The 22,613-nt window shown below is 37.2% G+C and overlaps 1 protein-coding gene across 5 annotated transcripts in view; it reads left to right on the top strand.

Annotated features, from left to right (window-relative positions):
* LOC134804032 (titin homolog) overlaps positions 1 to 22,613 on the top strand; it is a 114,910-nt gene that overhangs the window by 3,604 nt on the left and 88,693 nt on the right. For 3 of the 5 annotated variants that reach the window (XM_063776901.1, XM_063776902.1, XM_063776897.1), the window contains exons 4-11: positions 548 to 690; positions 4,164 to 4,331; positions 6,500 to 6,712; positions 7,447 to 13,092; positions 16,362 to 17,237; positions 18,371 to 19,657; positions 20,152 to 20,829; positions 21,326 to 22,195. In XM_063776901.1, coding sequence (XP_063632971.1) covers positions 548 to 690; positions 4,164 to 4,331; positions 6,500 to 6,712; positions 7,447 to 13,092; positions 16,362 to 17,237; positions 18,371 to 19,657; positions 20,152 to 20,829; positions 21,326 to 22,195 — 9,881 coding nt within the window. The remainder of the gene's footprint in view (positions 1 to 547; positions 691 to 4,163; positions 4,332 to 6,499; positions 6,713 to 7,446; positions 13,093 to 16,361; positions 17,238 to 18,370; positions 19,658 to 20,151; positions 20,830 to 21,325; positions 22,196 to 22,613) is intronic. The other 2 variants (XM_063776898.1, XM_063776900.1) reach the window with 2 other exon arrangements.

Here is a 22,613-nt window from a genome sequence, read left to right as displayed (position 1 = left end):
ATTATGAAGTATTTAGACTCCCTATTTTTCATACAAAATAAATATTATCTTCAATGGACGCCATCGCCACGCCATATTATTGTGATTGACGTTGCTTGTCACGCTTTAAACATAACAAAATTCGCAATACATTGCGTCTTAGAATAAACTTTAAAGTGTAATAAAAATCAAACCACAAGTTATTTTTAAAAGTCGCTGAACAAATGTTGGTCAGTATGAGGAGTACAGCCTACAGTTTAATTTTTTGCTCATGTTACAGGCCACACCCGGTATATCAAATGAAAGAGTTCATTTTGAGAATTTCAAATATATTTTTTTATAATTTAAAATACATAGGTTAGAAAGTTATTTAAGAAAATAGCCAAAAAAAATGACCATCCCTCCTCCCCTTTATCTCCGAAACTACTGGGTCTAAAATTGAAATAAAAATACACAAAATAGTTCTTTACCTATAGATGACAGGATTACCTATTAGAAATGTGCAGTCAAGCGTGAGTCGGACTTAATGTACGGAACCCTTGGAACGCGAGTCCGACTTTTTTTTTAGGTACCATGCAACAGAAGACGGTGTAGGCGGGTACCTGCTAGAAGTACAGTCAGCTGAGTGGCCCGATGGGGGCGAGTGGAAGTGCGTGGCCACCTCGGCAGGGGGCAGGGTCGGCATATCCACCTGCCATGTCGTCATGGATGGTAAGTGTTTACACTTTTTTAAAGGAGATCGTCGATTTTCTTAGGCGTTTGGGCCCACTCGCAAATTGAACGTATAGGTACATGTAATATATATAGGAAATTAATCGTTATAATTGCTAGATCATGATGATAAAAACAGAATCACGAAATATAACGGGAATTTTGAGAAATACTGCAATAAAAACTTAAACATGACAAAAAACATTTATATACAAAAGCGTATACTACTCACACTATTCTGTAAAAGTCTTTTGACTTTTTAAAAGAAAATAGACAAAGTCTGACATGTAAATGAAACTGAAATCGTATCCGCGTTCAATAAAAAGTTATATTTTGATCTTATTCGGAAGTTCATGGTTACTTGAGAGTGAACAGATTCATTTTAAATCTTCTTTCAATGAAGTAAGGTTTATTTAAGGTTGGCGTTACTTGAAAATATTTGACAGATTGTTAAAAATGGTTGCGTTTAGTTAGTTTAGTGTAGTGCGTGTAGTTTATAAAAGTAGCATGATATCGTCGTATTCTGAATTCGTTTAAATCTCCAAACTATGTATCTAAATAAAAAGTCAAATTACTATATTTCGTAATTACTTATTTTAGGCATTTTTACAGTCGATTTAGAATTTAAAAGTAAGTATATATTAAATAAATAATGAATGACACTAATAATATTTTGAATAGTATCGAAACGCACTTATGTCAAGTATGACTTATGGCTACCCACCATATAGTTTAATGCAATGAGATTTTATAACTCCTTAGGGAAAAAACCTCACGGTTTGTGTGAATTTGAGCGTTATGTCAATGCTAATAAAGATGTTGATGACGGCAAGGCTTTTGTTAATATATAATACATTGATTTACGGAAATGAATAATATAATGTCTTTTAATTATATATTTCTAATTCCCGTTTCATTTTTACCTAATATTATATCTTTTTCAGTAATAAAATGCGTATATAATTACTGTAATAGTCTGTACCATATACGTGATGGTTTACTCTGGGCCCAAAATCGACGATCTCCTTTTCTTTGTATTATTGTAAATTGTTTCAAAGTTTGGATAACCGTTGTCTCGAACTTCGCTAATGTAGGCTTAGACAATATAACCAAACGGAGTGGTCATTAACAGGTGTTCCTTTCTGTCGAAAATAGGCGGTCCATACAATGGTCAACCACATGTATGGACTGACGTTTATCTGACATGACTATTTTGACGTTACGTATACATTTGATGTGCCCCTCCCCCGCAAAAAACGGCAGACTATTTTCTACCGAAAATTATAGACATGGCGACTCCGTTTGGTTATATCCTCTAAGAATGTATGTAGGTATGTAGAGATGTAGTGCATAATTGTTTTCATCTCTCCTGTTCGGAAAGTTCACCTTTCATAGGCGGATAGCCGGGTGGAAAATTGCATTTCCCACCCTAGGGTGGAAAGTATTTTTTTTTAAATTTGTACTTGGAGCAACGACTCACAGCCATATATGCCATATTATTCAAATAAAAGCTCTCATTTTAGCTTCGGCATTTCAGACCAAGTATTATAGAAATTGGATGTCAATAGGGAATATTACGCAAAACTCTGCGTAGAGGGCGTCACTCGCATACTCACAGGCCCTACCGCTAAAACACGAAAATCGAAAATTCGGTTTCTGCCTCTCTATCACTCTTGCTTATTCGATCGATAGAGAGGCAGATAACGAAATTTCGATTTTCGGGTTTCGCGGTAGGCCACCTGTAAACAAACCGCCTTGATGCATCAATGTCATAGTGAAAACTTGTCAAAAAACTGTTTAAGGCCTAGTATGTATAAGTTACTCTATGCTTTTACTCTATGTTGAGTGCTGCACTCTGGCGGCAGAACATTGCAGTAATATTCCCTATTGCATTGCATTATTAAGAAAAATTATACTACTTGTATTTAATACTTAAATGTATGAAATAAACATAAATAATTACTTAAATGACGATAAATGTTTAAAATACGATCATTACATTATATTCATTGATTTAGTTTCATTTTTTTAAGGCGCATATACATTAAGGCCATTTCGGACTCATCCCAATTTAAGATCGGTTTGTCTATGGTTTTAGATTTTTTTCCGATCAAATTGGCGCCAATTCCAGTCCCTAATTCTCTTAACTGTCAAAATATTTTCTTGTCTTTGACTTTCCTCATAGTCGAAATGAAAAGTAGAGTGTTTAACTCGGGTAAAAGTAACCATCTCACCCTCAAACTATTGGCGCTCTCACTTTGTTCGAGCGCCAAAATATCTCGGGTGATATGGTTCACTTTCCACCCTTGGTTAACAATCTACTATTTCCATCGTATTTTCTCGGAAACGTCCGTACTTGTCATGTTACTTCAGTCAACGTCAGTACTTTTTGTACCGAAATGTTCGTCAAAAAACGATGGAAAATAATAATGCACTACATCTGTTCACTGCGTGGAGTGGCACTCCTCCAAACTTCCGCATGTTCTGAAACAAAAATTTAACCCTTAAATGCATAGTGTTGCCAAATGTCTACAAAGCATTAGACAGCTCACAGATTAAAAATAAAAAAGCTTACGTTCTTGAACGCACCTTTATACCAAACGTTAAGTAGTAGGGTGATGATTTAAGGGTTAAATTTACGCAATATTTTTAATTTATAAAAATTACATTCGTTTTAAGACGAAAAGTCGAAAGCTTGAAAAAAACCAGAAGTTGATAATTTTTAGTATGTGATTTTGAACGGTGTTTTTGGTGTTTGTAATTATTTTATATTTAAAAACTTTATCATAGGCATATCACAAATAATGTACCTTTCTAATGGTAGTAAAAAATCATATATCTATTACTGGAAATTAAATATTTACATAAATATAATTTAGCCAATTCAACTTCTAACACTGATTTCGCAGTGAAAATCAAAGTTATATTTTTTTTACTATTTTTCCTAGAATTGGCAAACAATTATGTGATACATATAGCTGGTCAAGCAAATCTTGTCAGTAGAAAAAGGCGCGAAATTCAAATTTACTATGGGACGATAACCCTTCGCGCCTACATTTTTCAAATTTGCCGCCTTTTTCTACTGACAAGATCTGCTTGACCCAGTATATATTAATTTCGGGCAAAAAGAAAAAGTCATGCATTTAAGGGTTAACTTAAATAAAGCTACTAAATGAAAATCTTTTGGGACGATATGCTTAACTAGTACCCGGATAAATATCGAATACCCGGTATTCACGAATAAATATATTTTTCTACCCGGTTGGAACCATTCTATATTACGTCCTATTGTGAAGAATAGGTATAGCACACCTAATAAATTAGATTGATGTGACTAGTGATGTGTGATTATGAATTATGACATTACACACTGTGTGACATAGGCTCCTTTCAGCTAAATAGCTGCTCGTCTATAATGATATAATAATAATAATTCCGATCCCTAGTAATAATTTGATTATTTGTACCAACAGTCCCGAAGAACTACCGGAAGCCACGTTTCATGGAGAACCTCCAGGCTGTGCTCACGGACGAGGGTCTGGTCTCCTTCGAGTGCAAGGTGGTCGGCTTCCCAACCCCAGTGCTGAGCTGGTTCAAGGATGGCCAGGAGCTGAAGCCAGGAGATGTTTACCAACTGACAGGTATACTAATCATCAAAATATTTATCAATAGAAGTATGTACACCAAAACTATGACTCTATGGTAGCCATTGGTTCTTCCCAAGGGTTTACAGTAGGTATACTATGAAAACCATAAAAAATACACGTTTAAACTTGTTTATTGTTTATATTTTAAAATCAAGAGATAATAAATCATATTTACAGTACATAATTATGGTCCCACTTTCCGGCACTAGTACGGGAAAGAGCATTTTCCGTGCGTATGTCAAAAGTTTAAAGGGGTAGAAACTGTAAAACGTTGTACGATACACGTGCGAATAGGTAATTCGCAACTCGTGTCGATTTAAAACACTCCCTTCGGTCGTGTTTTAATTTATCGCCACTCGTTTCGACTTTCTTCTTTTCCGCACTTGTATCGTAAATAACTATTCTTTATGTTGAATAACATCCCGATGTCTAACTATAAAGTTAAATACTGTAAGTTTTAAAGTACGTACCTAATGATTAAATAAATAAATACGTTTACTTAATATGCGCCTCCACCCTGCTTCGTACCCGGCTTAAAGGTTCCCATAATGCCTGCAGCATTCCCTCGCTGCACTGGAGTTGAGTTCTGTTGAACCAGGTACGATCCAGAGCGGGGGTTGCAACCCCTTTCCTGTGGACACCGGCCCCGTTCTCCAATCAGGTGGAGAGCCTCAGAGCCTTAGGTCCAGGCAACTGACTTTTTTAGGGTTCCGTACCCAAAAGGTAAAACGGGACCCTATTACTAAGACTTCGCTGTCCGTCCGTCCGTCCGTCCGTCCGTCCGTCCGTCCGTCCGTCCGTCCGTCCGTCCGTCTGTCTGTCACCAGGCTGTATCTCACGAACCGTGATAGCTAGACAGTTAAAATTTTCACAGATGATGTATTTATGTGGCCGCTATAACAACAAATACTAAAAACAGAATAAAATAAAGATTTAAATGGGGCTCCCATACAACAAACGTGATTTTTGACCAAAGTTAGAGTGAAACTCAACTGACATTTTATCATCAATATAATTTTATGTCATAATAGTAGATTGTTAACCAAGGGATGAAAGGCACTCATTTCTGCCGAGGTAGTTTGGCGCTCGAACGCAGTGAGAGCGCCAATAGTCCAAGGCTAAAATGATGCCTTTCACCCGAGTTAAACACTATACTTTTCATTTCGAATACGAGGAAAGTAAAATGCATGTGTTATTTTAAAAACATGACTAATATACATTGTTATAGTATTTTTGAGGGTACTTTCAATTAACAATTTAGGCAAAAGTATCGTTATTTATGGAATGGGGAGTCAAATATCAGAATGAAAATTATATTATAACAAATCCATTTATAGCCAAATTTCAATTGCTTATCTTAAAATAAAATCGTACTTGGAACCTAAAATGCTCTAGTGCAGAAACGTATCATTTTCTGCGCACCTTTTAGAACAACAATGACCCTGAAAAACATTTTGCTACATAACTTTAGTTTTCATGCCCCGACACACATGTATGCAATCATATAATTGTGGCGTCTCTCTATATATAAGTATTTATCGTCGCCTAGTACCCATAGTACAAGCTTTGCTTAGTTCGGGCAAGGTCGATCTATGTCAGATTGCAGTGGCGGATTTGCCCTAAGGCCAAGTAGGCTTAGGGCGGCAAGATATTAGGGGCGGCAAATTGTGTGAAAAAATTCGCTGATGATAACAAGAAATAACTCGAAATGTAGTCAAAATGATGGGTGCTGAGAAAGGGGCAGCTACAGGGCCTGGGGCCTAGGGCGGCAAATACTGCAAATCCGCCACTGTAAGATTGTCCCCCAAATATATATATATATATATATATATATATATATATATATATATATATTTGGGGGACAATATATATATATATATATCAGGGATGTTGCGAATATTCGCATCCGCATCCGCAACCGCGGAACTTCCGCGTTATTTTCAACATCCCCATCTGCATCCGCATCTACATAAAATCGATGCGGAGGGGAGGATTACTAAAATGTAATAAATTTGACGTTTTTAGGTACCTAATCTTGACATCCGCATCCGCGGATGTGAGCCTTTAAATATCCGCATCCGCATCCGCGGATGTCAAAAAATCTGCATCCGCAACATCACTGATATATATATATTTAAATCCCTAACTGATATTTTTTGCAGGCACCAACTCCCTAGGTTCCTACTGCTGCATCGCCCGCAACTGCATGGGTCAGGCCAGCAGTTCGGCCGAGCTGACGGTAGAAGACATCCAGAACCAGCTGAACGAGGACGAGAGGCTCCAGCTGTTCACGAAACACCAGGCGCCCAAGTTCGTCCAGGGCTTGCAGAGTTCTGAGGCGCGGATTGATGAGCCATTCCATTTCACTATTAAAGGTATGGGACTCTTCTTCGACAATCTCCACCACTGGAATATTTGCAACAAATGCCCAATCATCATCATCTTTATATCAGCCAGAGGACGTCCACTGCTGGACTTAGGCCTCCCCCAAAGAGTGCCACAATGACCGGTCTTGCGCCACCCGCATCCCGCGACCTTTACCAGGTCGTCCTTTACCATCATGCACAACAATAAGTTAAAAACACTGTTTTTTGGTGGTGAAAAAAGCGGTGGTGGCCGAGTGGATAATTGGATATGACGTCCGACTTTCAATCCAGACGTCGCGGGTACAACAAATCCTGGCTCGTACCAATTTTTTCGGAATTTATGTACGGTACCTACGGAATAGCATTTGATATTTACTACTAGCTTTTCGGTGAAGGAAAACATCGCGAGGAAACCTGCATACATCTGCGAAGAAATTCAAAAGGTGTGTGTGAAGTCCCCAGTCCGCATTGGGCTAGCGTGGGGACTATAGCCCAAGCCCTCTCGCGCATGAGAGGCCCAGCAGTGGGACGTATATAGGCTGAATTATTTTAATTATTTTAACAATGTTTTTTGACTTTTGGCAAACAACCACAGGGACTGTAACGGTGGGTCTGTGTTGTAACGCGAGTTTACCACTCTTTGGGAGTTTGCGAGGTCATTGATGCAATTACGTATCGTTACAAAAATAACATTTTGATATAAATCATACCAAAACCTAGTTTAACAATCGCCATTGTTGCAGTTGCCATTCCACCCGAGCCGACGGTCCTGTGGTACCGAGATGACCAGCCCGTGGACGAGTCCCCCCGCTGCCACCTCGCCAAGGAGGACCGAGGCATCTTCACTCTCGACATCAAAAACTTGGAGTTCCTCGACCAGGCCGAGTGGAAGTGCGTCGCCATGAACGAATTCGGCCACAGCGTCACCTCCTGCTTCCTCAAACTGATTATCCCTAGACACTTTAAGAAACCAAGATTCTTGGAAAACCTTCAAGCTATTCTCTCTGAGGAAGGCGCTGTGAACTTAGAGTGCAAAGTCATTGGTGTACCGCAACCTGTCCTCAAGTGGTATAAGGACGGCGAAGAGCTGAAGCCTGGGGATATACACAGAATCATATCTGGACAGGATGGTACTTGTTGTTTAGGAACATACACTTGTGAAGCGCAGAATTGTATGGGAATCGCCGCCAGCTCCGCCTCGCTTCTCGGCTTCGACGACTCAATGAAGGCCAAGAAGAAAATAGCAGACGAACAAGCATTGCAAAGAAATTTGTCGCTTAGTACGATACACGAAGAACGAACCTCGCAGATGTACGATACCCCGGTTGGAGATATAACTCTTGACGATAAAGGAGAGATTTCATTTTCGTTTGATGGAAAAGAAGTCTCCGTATCGTTGTATGAGACCCCGGATTTAACTGAAGAAGAAGCACTTCAAATAGTCGAGATGTATGCTGATCAGCTATCCGAGAATGTTACTGAACATAATGTAGTCGAGCTGCCACCGCTTAGGTTTGTTAAAGAAACATCAACTTCAGGCAATCTGCTCATGGAAGCTATCATAATTGATGTGTCTCCAGAATACTTTGCATCGCCTGAAGAAGATTTAAGAACGGAAGCCGATGTAGAAGATATTTCAATAGCAGATGAAAATGGCGCACCTCAACTATCATTAGACACAGATTTAGGCGAAGACTATTTAGAAAAAACAATGGCTCTATTATCAGATGAAAAGTCTGATATGCCTAAAAAGACAGCTAGAAAGAAGTCAGATTCTCTAAGAAGTGGAGAAGATTTCTTCAGTTTATCTCGAGAACAATCAATCTCTGAAGATAAAAGAGATGATGATACGCAAGTTATGTCTGAAAGTGATTTGGCTAGTTTTGCCAGCGCACGAAGTTACGGTAAACATAGATCTAAATCTTCTCGACGATCAATTGATGATGGTAGAGAATCGTCAGAAACGAAGACCATTCTACATAAAGTTGATGTAGAAGAGGTTAGGGAAGTAAAATCTGAAATGAAAGAAATCAAGACCGAAATACAAGAAACTGAACAGAAAAGGGCTGAGACGGAAACCCCTGTAATGAAGCCAAAGCGAGAACGGCGAAGTAGTCGGGGTTCTCGACGCTCTAGCTCAGGTAGCGAGAAGTCTTATAGCAAGGCTAGAGAAGAGCTGTTACAAGTAAGAGCAGACGTAGAGCCCAAACCTAAAATGACGGATGAAGAATTCAAGAGCAAAGTTACTGAAGTTAGTTCAACAATATCTAAGGTTATTAATGATGTACAAATCATTGAACGAGATATAATATTGAAATCAGAGTTAATGTCATCAGCTGCTACAGCTTCAAGAAGTTTAGAGATCATAAGCAGTCTGATCACCCCTCTATCTGAAATACACAGTATATCAGAGGCTGCCAAGGAATCTCTACAAGCTAAAGAAGTTACTACTATATTCAACAATCTGCCTCAATCGATGAAAGCTTTACAACAATCCCTAACAATAGTTGAAAAATGTATCGATGTGGAAAGCGAAAATAAGACTCTAGTAAAGAAAACATGTGTGGCATTTATAGAGACCTGTGGAAATGAAATTCAAAAAGTTATGTCGGATATTAACTCCGTCACATTGACAGACTATCTACAGGCAGATGAAAGCGTAATAAGAGAAATTCAAACTTTAACAAAAGAAATGACAAACGTTATAAAGTATTCATCAGATACTATTAAAACAAGAAACCTTTTAAACGAAGCAAGTGAAATAAAGACGGAAGAGACATCAATAGATGCAAAACACCTTAAGGACACTCAAAAAGCTGTGTTTGAGTTAAGAAGCCCCGTTAACTCCTTACTCTGCATAGCTGAGAGTGCAGAAAGTGGAAAAATGATTGATGTAACGAAAATAAAAAATAGTGAAGTAATACTCAATGACATGTCTGCCTCGATACAAGACTTACAAGTAGCTTTAGAGCAGATAGAGTCACTATCAGTTAAAGAATCAACGACCTCGTTAAACAAGTACAATACGGAAATAATTGAAACAGTTATGGATTCCGTTCTAAAACTGAGGATGTCATTTGAACAGTTGTCAACGGAAACAAGAAGTGAAGACGATAAGCTAGTTTTGAAACAGGCTTTAACATCTATAAAACAGACTTTAAGTGAGATTTCAACACACATTGATAAAATAGAGAGTAATGTTGGTAGATTCGATATCCTGCAAAGCGACAATAAACTGGAAGTCTTACAAAAAATGGCTCAAATACTTATAGCATTAGAAAATAATTTACCTCGTCTTGAATGTTTACCAGATGTCAAGCTACATTTGGACCTATTCCATAAAAACTTAACGAAAGTTTTGGAAAATGTAATTGAAAGTAATGAAGCAAAGAAATATTTCTCTTTGACAGAAATATGTGATGTTGTTAACAGAGTAAACGCAGCTATGAAAATTATAGATTCGGACAGCATATTGTCTTTGGCAAGTCTCAATAATACGATGAGGATAGTCCAAGATCACTTTATTAATAATATATTTGATTCCGAGCTGAATTGTGCTACATTGAGCAATATCAGTGATGTATTGGTGAATATACAAGAAGCTATTAATCAAGCTGATGAAGTCAGCTTACACATTGACTCGGAACATATTATTACACAAGATATTTCGTCGTACGAAACTGGTAAAGCCGTTGTTGCTTTAGAGCGTATAGAACACACCATAGCAGCTATAAATAAAGTTAGATCTCTTGAATGTGCACAAGAACTAAAAGACGCCATTACACCAGTTCTAGAAAATGTATGTCCAGTTTTAGAAGAGCTTAAGCGAAGCGTAGCATCCATTGCTTCAGGACAAGTTGAACAGGATGAAAATGTTTCTGAGATGTCAGATGTGCAGTCAGTAGTGCATACTTTAGCCACGCCTCTCTGTGAACTAAATGAAAATATTATGGTAATTAATCAAACAATAGTAGAACATATTGAGAGCTTGAAAGAAAACAGTGAAGTCTTTGTGACAGTTGCAGAACCACTACATGAATTGCACACAACACTTGAGACATTACAGCAAGTTGTTATATCGCAATACGGAGAAGATGTGACGCCATATGAAGTAAGTGTGAATATGGCAAATGCTGTTCAAAATCTTCACAGCTGTATTATAATGATCCGCGAACAAGGTGGCGTAGAAATTGCTGATGAAATGTCGACTCTAGAAGACATATCGGGCATAAAAACAACTGCTGATACTTTACCTTCAGACCGGTTAGTATTACCTGAAGCTGCAGAAACAACCGCCGAGCATGCAGTTAGTTCTTTACACCAAGACATTGTACCATCTGCTACAGCTCAAGCGTTACAGTCTCTAAATGATCACATCACAGTTTTACAGAATCCTGATGTAATTGATGCTTTGGACACATTATCTGAAGTTAGCGATTACTCAAGCTTAAAATCTGTTGCGTTAGGCTTAGGAGAGCTTCATTCTGGCATACAAGAGATCTTGCATCCCTTTATTTTGGAGACTTCAGATGAAATGGCTCATTTAAATACGTCGAAGTTAATGGCCATTGCAGAACCTATGCAAGACTTACAGCAATGTTTGTCTGTACTAGATGTTACTAATATACCAATATACGAACACATTCTTGAAATGGCATCAGACAAAATACATTCCGTTTTTCAAAATATCGCAGAATTCAAAGAAAATCTCGACAAATGTATTCATGCTGTATTCCCTGCGATGGAGACTGCCGATAAAACAATTGAAATATCAAATAAGGTCGAAAGTTTACGCGCTGTGTGTGAACATCTGAAGGATATAATTGAAAATACCAAGGCTATATCAACTGAAGCACCAGTTAAAGAAGAGGTTATTGCTCTTGAAGAGACAGTAAACAACTTACTAGATGCGACAGATGTATCTAAGGGAATAAAGATAGAACAAGTCAAATCAGTTACTCAAGAACTGTATGAAAATGTAATTAACGTACAAGAAGAACTTATTCAGTTTACATCTCAGGCGCCAGAAAAATTAGCCCAGGAAGCAAACCTGATACAAGTTATAGATAAAGTTGAACGAAACATAGCTGTTTTAGAAGAATATGATTTTGTTGATTTATCAAGAGCTTCCGATATGTCGTGCGCTTCGCCCCAGATAGCTCTCGAGATAGAAACAGATGCACTGATACAAATGGATGATGTAGTGCAATGTGCTGTCGGTATTATTCAAGATTCAAGTAATGAAACACCCGTAGCCGACTTGATGATGGTAGAAGACTTCTTCAAAAACTGTAAAAATGAGTTTGCTCTGCTTCGGTGTTTGCTGACTAAAAAGCTGAGCCATAAGAGGATCATACGGCTATTGCAGGAATTTAATGCTTTAAAACAAACTATCAACGATTTTAAAGTAAAACAAAATGAACTCCACCTAGCTGAAGATATTAGTAACTCTCTAAATACATTTTTTGGCTATTGCAATGAATCCCTGAACAGCGTTCAAGATTCACTCATTATGATAGTTGATTCGCAATCTGATTTACTTTTCAAGGCACCTATTACTAAGCTTGATGCTACAAAAGAGGTTCTGAGTGAAATTCTTGCAAGCAGTAAATTTACACCTTTGGAAGATGTGGCCCAACGGTTTGTCAATATTATAGAGATTGCAAAGCCTTGTTTGCAGAGAGTCGAAACTGTCATCCACGAAGAAATTAAATTTAATGCAACAGTTGTTGAAGATAAGGCTTTACTGGCGGCGATGGACGATGCAGAAACATTTATAGAAGAACAAATACTAACCAAGTCTGAGCTCACAGTAGAATCTAGAGAAATATTACAAAAAGTTTTAGACTGCATTCAAAAACACCACGATTATAAGGATGCCACAGGCACGGGTAAAACGCTCATACTCCTTAAGTGTCTCGCTGAGTGTTCTGATATTTTGCAAGAAAGTATGTCGGAGTCCAAACTAGAAATAAAAGAACACAAATTCGAAGATACAGCTTTAAAAAATGTGCTAGCAGAAATGTTGGCTCCTCTTCAAGCATTACATCATCAACTCCTGAATATACAGGAGCAAGTATCAACTGGAATGGAAGATGAAGTGGTGTCAGTTGATCTAACCTCAACAGAATCATTTGCACAAGCCATGGGTGAAATACAACAAGATATAAAACAGTTAGAACAGCACGTGTCAGAGGGCACTGTAGTCGATAGCGCTGAAAAGACAATGATACTGGAACTGGATAAAGAAATTCATACAATACAAGACAGTATAAATTCCATTGAAAATGTTACAAGTGAAGACAAGGAAAAGGTTTCCAAGCCGATGGCGGAAATAGAAAAATCTTTGAAAACATTGCTGGAGACGGAGAGTAAGGCAGCGGCAAAGGGTACGTATTATTTTATTAATATCATTGGTAAATCTCCTATTACAAACCTCTTGAACTATCTTCCAGTTTATCCTTTGTAGCTCGTCATGACTTCTACCTTAGTTATATTAAAAATGTTCGTCAGAAAAATAAATATTTAGGTTTCTGATTTTGTAATGGTTAATGTATACATATATTAAATGTGTCTAAACTTTCTAATCTATAGTCGGCGAAACGTAAAAATTGCTAATTGACAGTTATGAATTGATCCTTATTATATAAAGCTAAAACTATCAGTTTAACGGTAGGTCTTATCTTCATATATATATAAGGGTCAATTCATAACGATCAAATAGCAATTCCTAGGCTAAGGGTTGTCCCACGTACAATTTCGTCTGTCAAAAAATATATGCATGTCGTAGTCAGATCGTATAATCCGCCGTATTACATTACGGCTAGCCGTTTTCAAAAACAGGGGCGTTTTGAAATGCGGCGGTTCGACGATTAGCCGGAATGTCATTGCGATACGTTCTTCAATAAGGCGGCCTACGTTTAGCCGTATCGTACTACTATTCAGATTGTTGAGTGACCAGTTCTTTCGGTCGCCTACGTAACCGGAGTTTAACAATGTTTGCAATTTAATTTATTTTTACCATGGTCCCACCGCACTACATGTGTTTCTTTTCGTGTTTTTTAGACGACCGGTCTGGTCTAGTGGATAGTGACCCTGTCTGCTAAGCCGATGGTCCTGGGTTCGAATCCCAGTAAGGGCATTTATTTGTGTGATGAACACTAATATTTGTTCCTGAGTCATGGTTGTTTTCTATGTATATAAGTATGTATTTATCTATACAAGTATGTATATCGTCGCCTAGTACCCATAGTACAAGCTTTGCTTAGTTTGGGGCTAGGTTTGATCTGTGTAAGATGTCCCCTAATATTTATTTATTTATTATTTATTTCATTTATTATTATTTTCCAAAACATTTCCTTCACAACTCTAGTTAAGTTGCGGAGGAAATGTTTTTTGATAAGAAACAGTCCGACGAACTCCAGATTTGATGGACACCCCAGCGTTTTTCATAGTTTGTTGTTGTTATGTCAGGCTGCGCCACGAGTGTTAAAAATGGGAACTAAAAACTGTCAAAGCGACGGCTAATGACTCGCTGTATTACATTACGGCTAGCCGTGTTGAAGAACGTATGGCGCCGAATACATTCCGGCGGGTTTTCATTCAGCCGCATTCAATCCGGCTAATCGTAAAACCGCCGCATTTCAAAACGCCCCTGTTTTTGAAAACGGCTATAGGCCGTAATGTAATACGGCGGATTATACGATCCGACTGCGATATGCATGTCGTAGTCAGATCGTATAATCCGCCGTATTACATTACGGCTAGCCGTTATCAAAAACAGGGGCGTTTTGAAATGCGGCGGTTCGACGATTAGCCGGATTGTCATTGCGATACGTTCTTCAATAAGGCGGCCAACGTTTAGCCGCATCGTACTACTATTTTAGATTGTAGAGTGACCAGTTCTTTCGGTCGCCTACGTAACCGGAGTTTGAAAATGTTTGCAATTTAATTTATTTTTACCATGGTCCCACCGCACTACATGTGTTTCTTTTCCAAAACATTTCCTTCACAACTTAAATAGACGGAGCCCCGCAAGCGGGGCTCCTATTTCTGGGCGGTTTGCCCTTCGGGCATCTGAAGCTACCTAACGAACCTAACCTACTTACCTACCTACGCTTTTTTCCCCAAAGTGTAATGTTTTCACGGACGTCTCACTAAATCAATAGGTAGGTAGGTTAGGTTCGTTAGGTAGCTTCAGATGCCCGAAGGGCAAACAGCTCAGAAATAGGAGCCCCGCGAAGCGGGGCTCCGTCTAGTTAAGTTGCGAAAGAAATGTTTTTTGAAAAGAAACAGTCCGACGAACTCCAGATTTGATGGACACCCCAGCGTTTGTCAGGCAGCGCCACGGGTGTTAAAAATGGGAACTAAAAACTGTCAAAGCGGCGGCTAATGACTCGCTGTATTACATTACGGCTAGCCGTGTTGAAGAACGTATGGCGCCGAATACATTCCGGCGGATTCTCATTCAGCCGCATTCAATCCGGCTAATCGTTAAACCGCCGCATTTCAAAACGCCCCTGTTTTTGAAAACGGCTAGCCGTAATGTAATACGGCGGATTATACGATCCGACTGCGACATGCATACCACGTCAAATAGAATTATAAATTTATAACAAACAAATAACAACTTATAGGTAAACGTTTAAAACTTGATGAAGCAATATTGATATTTTATGTTTTACAATTTATCTCAATAACAAAACAATTATTTTGCTGTAAAAAAAGGTGACTGGACAATTAACTAAGCAAACAATAAATAGACTGGGTAATATTAAGTCCTTATGGACTAGTAGACTAGATAGTAATATTAAGCTATGTACATTTTGGTGAATTACTCACAAACGCCATGTTTTTTTAATATAATATTTATTGGTAAAAAACTATTCTATATCCCTATAACAGCCCTATAAAGACTATTGTCATCCGCCGAGGAAATAGTGCGGGGGTCTCCATACAACGACCCGCTAGATTGCCTTGTCGAACGTTTTTTACATTGAAAGAACTTATCCTAATTACCAAAACTGGCTTACTTTGTAGATATAAATTCCAATATTGACTCATTGGAATGCGCCTTAGATCGGTTTTTGACTATTAATAACGATCTTACCGACGTATTAACTTCAATAACTGGGCTTGACTTCAAAGAATTAATTGATATTGCACGAAAAATGAAATGCATTGAATCAAAAGATGTCAATAAATTGATTGAAAATAAAACTGAGAGCATATCCAAATTGATAACAATACTATCAAAATTTGAATGGCTCAATGAAAGTTCTAAAAATAACGATGATAGATTGAAAGATGTATTTTTGACAACATACCAACTGTTGAAATACTTACAAGTAGATAATGAAAAATACGAAGCCATAAAAAAAGGTAAAATTATAAGTGTGTTTGCTTTGCAAAATGAGATCGGCTTCTACACATACGCTAATAGCTTTTTTCAACTGATTTTATACCGTTGAAAACTGAAAACAACGTTTTGACAGATTTGGCTTTGTATATTTGGCATTTTTCGCGTTTTTTACGAGTATTGTACTGAAAATATGAAAACAGTACCTATCATTTCTAACAGAGCGGTTACAAAAGTAAATTTAAAACCCTAAGTTTAGTGACCCTCATTGCAATAAAATATTAAAATTTTATTTTGCAGATAAGACTCCTGGCTTGCTCCAAAGTGTCGACAAATATATCGAACTCATTGAAATTGTTGAAGAAATATCAACCATCATGAACATTGATAATGTTAATGAATCTGCAAAACTTGCTCAAGAATTACGTGAAAGTGTAGTCAGTAGTCAAGTTGAACAACGGGATGCCACGAAGGAGCTTAGTGAAGAAAGTAGAGAGATAAGTATGCAACAAGCTATTATAGCTATGAAATTAAAAGACGCGCTCACGTCTATTCAAGTGCAAGTTATAGAGAGTACAAAGGAGTTAGAGCCTGAGCTTAAAAATCAGGTTGTACTCCGAATCGAGCAAGCTGCTGAACAGTTACAAGATTTAGCCACACTGGCAGAAGTTCATGCCGAGGAACCTAAACCAATCGAAGTTTCTGCCGAATCAAATAAAACTGATACGGAAACAAGAGAAGGTAAATTTCCAGTCGAACAAATTGTAACAAATGTGACTGAAGATGTAAAAACTGAGACGGCTATGATTTCTGAAATAAAACAATTAGATGAAGCTAAAGGAATTGAAGAAATGATTATGGAACAAGTTGACAGTGAAAAAGCTCGTCAAGTTGAAGAAGATACAAAGGAAGTATTGGAAAAGACCCAAGTGGCAGATGAAATAAAGGTATCTCAAAAATTAGACGCTGCTGAAGAAATTAAACCAGCGCCAGTGATTGGTGAGATTTTCGAAATTATAACGACAGAACAACTTTCAACAATTGAAACTTGTGTTTCAATTATTATTGAAGGTAAAACTGACCAACTTGTTACAGAGCCTGAGAAAGCTAAATTAGTTGAGGAAGAAAAAGAAGCAGCTGCCATGAAAGAAAAGAAAACGGTGGTATCTGCAGTTGGTAAGTTACAAATTATTTACCGGGTGGAGCCTGTAATAGGAGCAAAAAAATAAAATGTAGGCTGTACTCCTCGAACAGATCAACATTTGTTCAGCGACTTTTAAAATAACTTGTGTTTTTATTTTTATTACACTTTAAAGTTTATTCTAAGGCACAATGTAAATTTTGTTATGTTCAAAGCGTGACAAACAACGTCAATTACAATGACGATTAGATAGCCTCCATTGAAGACAATATTTAATTAGTATTAAAAAATATAGAGAGACTTAAGACTTCATTATTTATAAAAGTTATTGAACAAAATGTGACATTGTTTGAGGATTACACTCCATGTTTCAATTATTTGCTTGTGTTACATGCACCACCCAGTAGGCCAATCAAATTATATCCATAAAAGCGTTTTAAGGAAGTAATTCCCAGCAAGCTAGAAATCATTTTAATACTTTCATTAGGTCCTAAATTCGTATAATCCGAGTTTGCTCCATCCCAGGAGGTGTGGATTAATTTTGCGGGCCTTGGGAGATACATTATACATTGAGAAAACCACTCGATGTAGAAGGAATCCACCGTCAAAATCAATGTTACTACCAGCAAGGTTGCTGTGGATCAGACTCTGGTAAAAAAAATCGGATTTTGACACGATTTTACAAAAAAAAGGAATTCAAAGTGGCGGCCATTTTTTATAATCTTTGACTACGAACTCATATTAAAGTATCTTTCGAATCCTCAGATGTCAATTTTTATCATGATTAGAGCATTTTCCGTCGGACGTACCATTTTTGAACTACAAGCAAAAAAACTGAAAAAAAACCAAAATATTTTTCTACAGCTCCTGGAATGGAGCAAATTCGGATTAAGCTAATTTAGAACCAAATGAAGGTATTAAGACAATTTCCAGCTTGCTGGGAATTAATTACTGGAAAAAATAAATTTGATAGGCCTTCATTACATCTTTCCTTTTTTTAATATGACTTAAATTTTTGATATAGTTTGTTAACATGTTTGCCCTATTCTTATTTTTTGATAATGGGACAGTGAAGTCGATGATACACACGGAACTTTTATCTTTTGACATCAGCTTTAGTAACTGTATGCTAATGGGAACAAAACTACAGGAAATATTCCCATTACAGAACTTGTGCAACGCATCGATGAATACCTCACTCAGGATTTGGAACAAACCGATCTAGCCGGTGACATAAATGAAAAAACTAAAATCGTTAACATAGCTAACGAATTGCGTGAAACTCTAAATGTTGCTGAAACCAGTGAACAAGTGGAACTAATGAGAGAACTACATGATTTAGTTATTAAACAAACTGAACATGTATCGGCGTCAATAACTGACGTCAGTGAGCAATCATCTAATGTTACAATACGTTTATGTGAAACTTTAGCTAGTGTAATAGATTTATGTCAAAAAGATATTGAAAAACAAGAAGAAATAACAGAGCTAACTAAAGAAGAACTAAGTAAAGAAATTGGTAAGGAAATAGAAGAAACTATTTTAGAAGAAATATCTAAAGATACGACCCAAGAAGAAGTGGTATGTAAGAAGTCAGTCATTGAGAGAATAGATCAAAGCTCTATTGAAGAAAGCCAACAAATGGACGTTGTCGAACATAAAATCGACGTAACTGCAGTTGATGAGGAACATACAATCAAAGGAGTTGAGGGAGAGGTAAAACCAGAACAAGATCAAGTTACTGAATCTCACGCAGCTGAAGTAAATTTGATGGAGCCACCCACTGAAACACATGAGCTTGTTTCACCAGAATTTGCATCAGACCAATTGGCTGCAACTGTTGATTCGGAACAAAACAAATTCGAAAGCGCTAGCGCTGGTGAAAAAGTTATCATTGTTGTAGATGACAAGAAAGTCAGCCAGCCAGAGCCATCTGCTGAAACAAGTACTTCCTTCATAGAATTAAAGGATATTGCACCTGAAATAATTGAGGAAAAAGAACAGGTTTTAGCAGAATCACTGAAACTAGAAACATCGATGGACAGCCAAAAAGAAGAGAAAGAAATAACTTCTGTCCAAGTCAAGCAAATCGAAGACGGCTCCCAAGAACTTAGTGCTATTTCCACAGTTGAGCCTAATTCAGAAGTACAAGAAGCCATTTCAACCCCTGTAGAAGTCACAGATGATAAAATAATAGCTTCTAAAGCTGCAGAAATTTCAGAAGTTGCTCCTGATGAAGTGCATGATATGGAAACTAGAGAAGTTAAAAAGCCGCAAACTATTGAGCCTGTAGAAGTAACAGAAGCGGGACTCGAGAAACCTGATGTAATAGAAGCCCGTGAAGTAGATACAAGAATTTTGCCAGAACTCCAAGTTGTAGAAGCAACGGAAGAAACCATACGAGATCTGGTTGTATCTACTGTTGAAGATAATCTGGCGCTTGCAACGTCCATAGGTAATATTAACGTGATTAATATCAATGTATTGTGACTAATTTTACTTTTTACACTTAAGTAAAACTTGTCAATATCTAATATTTATCTCTCAAATATGCTCGGAAATTCTCATATTTCATTGGTGTATCAAACACGGAAAGTGCCCAATGTCTATCTTTATACATTTTAAAAATAATTATATGAAAACTCATTATTGCCCGCTAATAAGAAATAGGGATTGCCTGAGATTGGCCTTGGCCAAGCCCAAAGAAGGTCAGGCCTTGTCAAGCCGCGACCCACTACCTCGACAGGCAATCCCTTAAAGACATCCCTTAGCAGTAATTTTTACTGTTTGTAAAAAAAGCTAGTTACCCTGTATAAACCTCTTCAAACAAAATTAGCAATGCCATACTCTTAAGTTGTCTATAATTGTTTGTACTCGTAATAACTCAGCAAAACATTTTCCTACTTTCACCCAGGGGTATACTATTCTTATTCCATTAACAACTTTCAGAGACATTAGTAACACACTTAGATGAATTCATAGCCGAAAGTTGTAAGACTGTCGATGTATTCGTTATGAATAAAGAATTGGAAGAATCGTTATCACTGGCAAAATTATTGGAACATGATCTCAAAGATAAGCATCAAAAGGAAGTAGTTAACGAAATAGGCGAACAACAGATCAAGTTATCCATTGAACTAAAGGAGGCCTTGAACCGAATAGAAATTGTTGCACTTGAGAATGTTGGAGATGGAGTAAATACAGAGGAATTAATTAAAAAAGTAGCAGAAGTTATGGACGTTTTAAGATCTGATTTGGACGGTATTATTAAAATATCACAAGTAGCCATACAAGATACTGAGACGAACGGAAATGATCAAGTCGTGCCTCATACTGGAGAAGAAAATCAAATACATAAAGAATTTGTGGCTGAGAGTGCATTTGCAGAACAAACCGTTGCAACAGCAGATCATTCAGTTGAGAATGTACTAGAACTGATAGTTGACAATGATGAACCTGTAGCAGATGCTTGTGAATCCAAAATCAAACCTGGAGAATTGCCTGGAAAGCCAAAAGATTCTGAAAGTGAAATTATTCCAGAAAAATCGGCAGATATTCATACAGCTGAATTACAAAAAGAAAAGGCAAATGATTTGGAAATCAAAGAAATAGTTATACCTAGTTTCGGTAAATCACGTTATATATATTTAATCATCGCGCTTTTAGAAATAGTTTTAATACATGCATAAGATATTTTAATATTCAAATACAATTATATATCTCTCAACAAAATAATACCCTATTTGTCTCTGAGTTACAACTCGACAAAACCATACAAAACACAAACTAGAGAGAAATTAGTGCATAGCTTTTATCATCAAACACTAATAAATATCTAACCCTCTATAATTATTTGCCAAGATTTTGAGTGGAGCACTGTAGTCTTTTTAATGTGTTTAGTGTATTTTTGCTAGAAACAGCATAGCCATTTAATTCACCATTTAAAAAACTGCAAAATCATACATAAACTACCTATATTTACTACAAAAACGTTCATATAATAAACTTTTTTACTACTTTCAAGTATTTTTTTAAGCCATCAATCTTAACTCACACGCTAAGCGGTACTAAGTTTAATCATTGTAATATAAATGTTTACAGTGTTGTACATGATTATTTTCAGAAACGTTTATGCAACACATTAACGAGTATGTGTCTGAAAATGTGTCAGACATTTTACATACATTATCAAATATTGTACAAAGCGAGGCGATGACGCAATCCATAACAATCGCTAAAGAAGTGCAGGAAAGTTACCATAATATTGAAAATATTCAAGACTTAGATAAGAAAACTGTAGAAAAAATAGAAGTTCTTGAAAAACTCCAAAATGCATTAGTTGTTTTACAAGCTTACACTAATGATGCCACAGAAGATCTCAAATCGAACCTTGGAGAGGGTTTATCTGATTTAGCTAAATTAGCAACACACCTCAGCGCTGATTTAGAATCAGTAGTATCACAAGCCAAATTAGTTTTATCTGAGACAACTACAGACAATTCTACCGCAACGCATGTAGTTGACAAAATTTCAGGAGAAACTACATCTGAAGATTTTACTGAAAAACAAACTTCTAAAGATATTCATCGGTCTGATAAGTTAGAAAAAAATTACTTATCGGAACAACTAAATTCTCAAGATCAGCCCAAATCTGAACAACCCGTACTCGAAGTCGCCAACATATCTGAAAATGCGCCTACTGCAAGTGAAGCTGAAAGCGTAGATCAAGTAGCGTCACTAGAATTATTAACAACATCAGTAGGTGAAGCAACAGAAAGACTGGCGGCCATATTGACACAATCAATCAGGGACGAAGAATTACAAAATCTCGAAGATCAAAACGAAAGTCAGCCATTTGAAAGTATAGCATGCGTGAATGGCACAAATCTTAGTGCGATTGACTATCAAGTCCATGAAGAAAGTGTAACCACCGCAATAAAGACTGGGGATATGAAAGATGAAACAACTGAAACTAAAGTGAAAATGCCAATTGGTAAAATTGTTGTTCTTGATATCGTCATTCTTAACATACTAAAGAATTCATAGTGTGAGAGTTATTTCTGAAGCATCTTTAATTCCACATGGACTTACAATTGTTATTTACGATACAAGTGCGAAAATTAGGAATTCGCAACTAGTGTCGATTTAAAATACTCCCTTCGGTCGTGTTTAATTTATCACCACTCGTTGCGAATTACCTATTCCCACGTCTATCGTACAACGTTTTACAGTACCTACATATGGCACTTTAATTTTTCGACATAGGCACAGAAAGTGCTTTTTCCCGCACTAGTGCCGGAAAGTAGCGCCATAGGTACTATAAAACTCATTATTTCATTGCTTAGACAAACCAACTTGCAACAGGTTTGTTCTACTACTTGAAACGACACCTAGGTTTAATTTATACATGA

Source organism: Cydia splendana, chromosome Z (assembly GCF_910591565.1).
Source record: "Cydia splendana chromosome Z, ilCydSple1.2, whole genome shotgun sequence".
Lineage (NCBI taxonomy): Eukaryota > Metazoa > Arthropoda > Insecta > Lepidoptera > Tortricidae > Cydia > Cydia splendana.
Note: the sequence above shows the minus strand (reverse complement) of the source record. Positions and strands in the feature narration are given on the sequence as shown.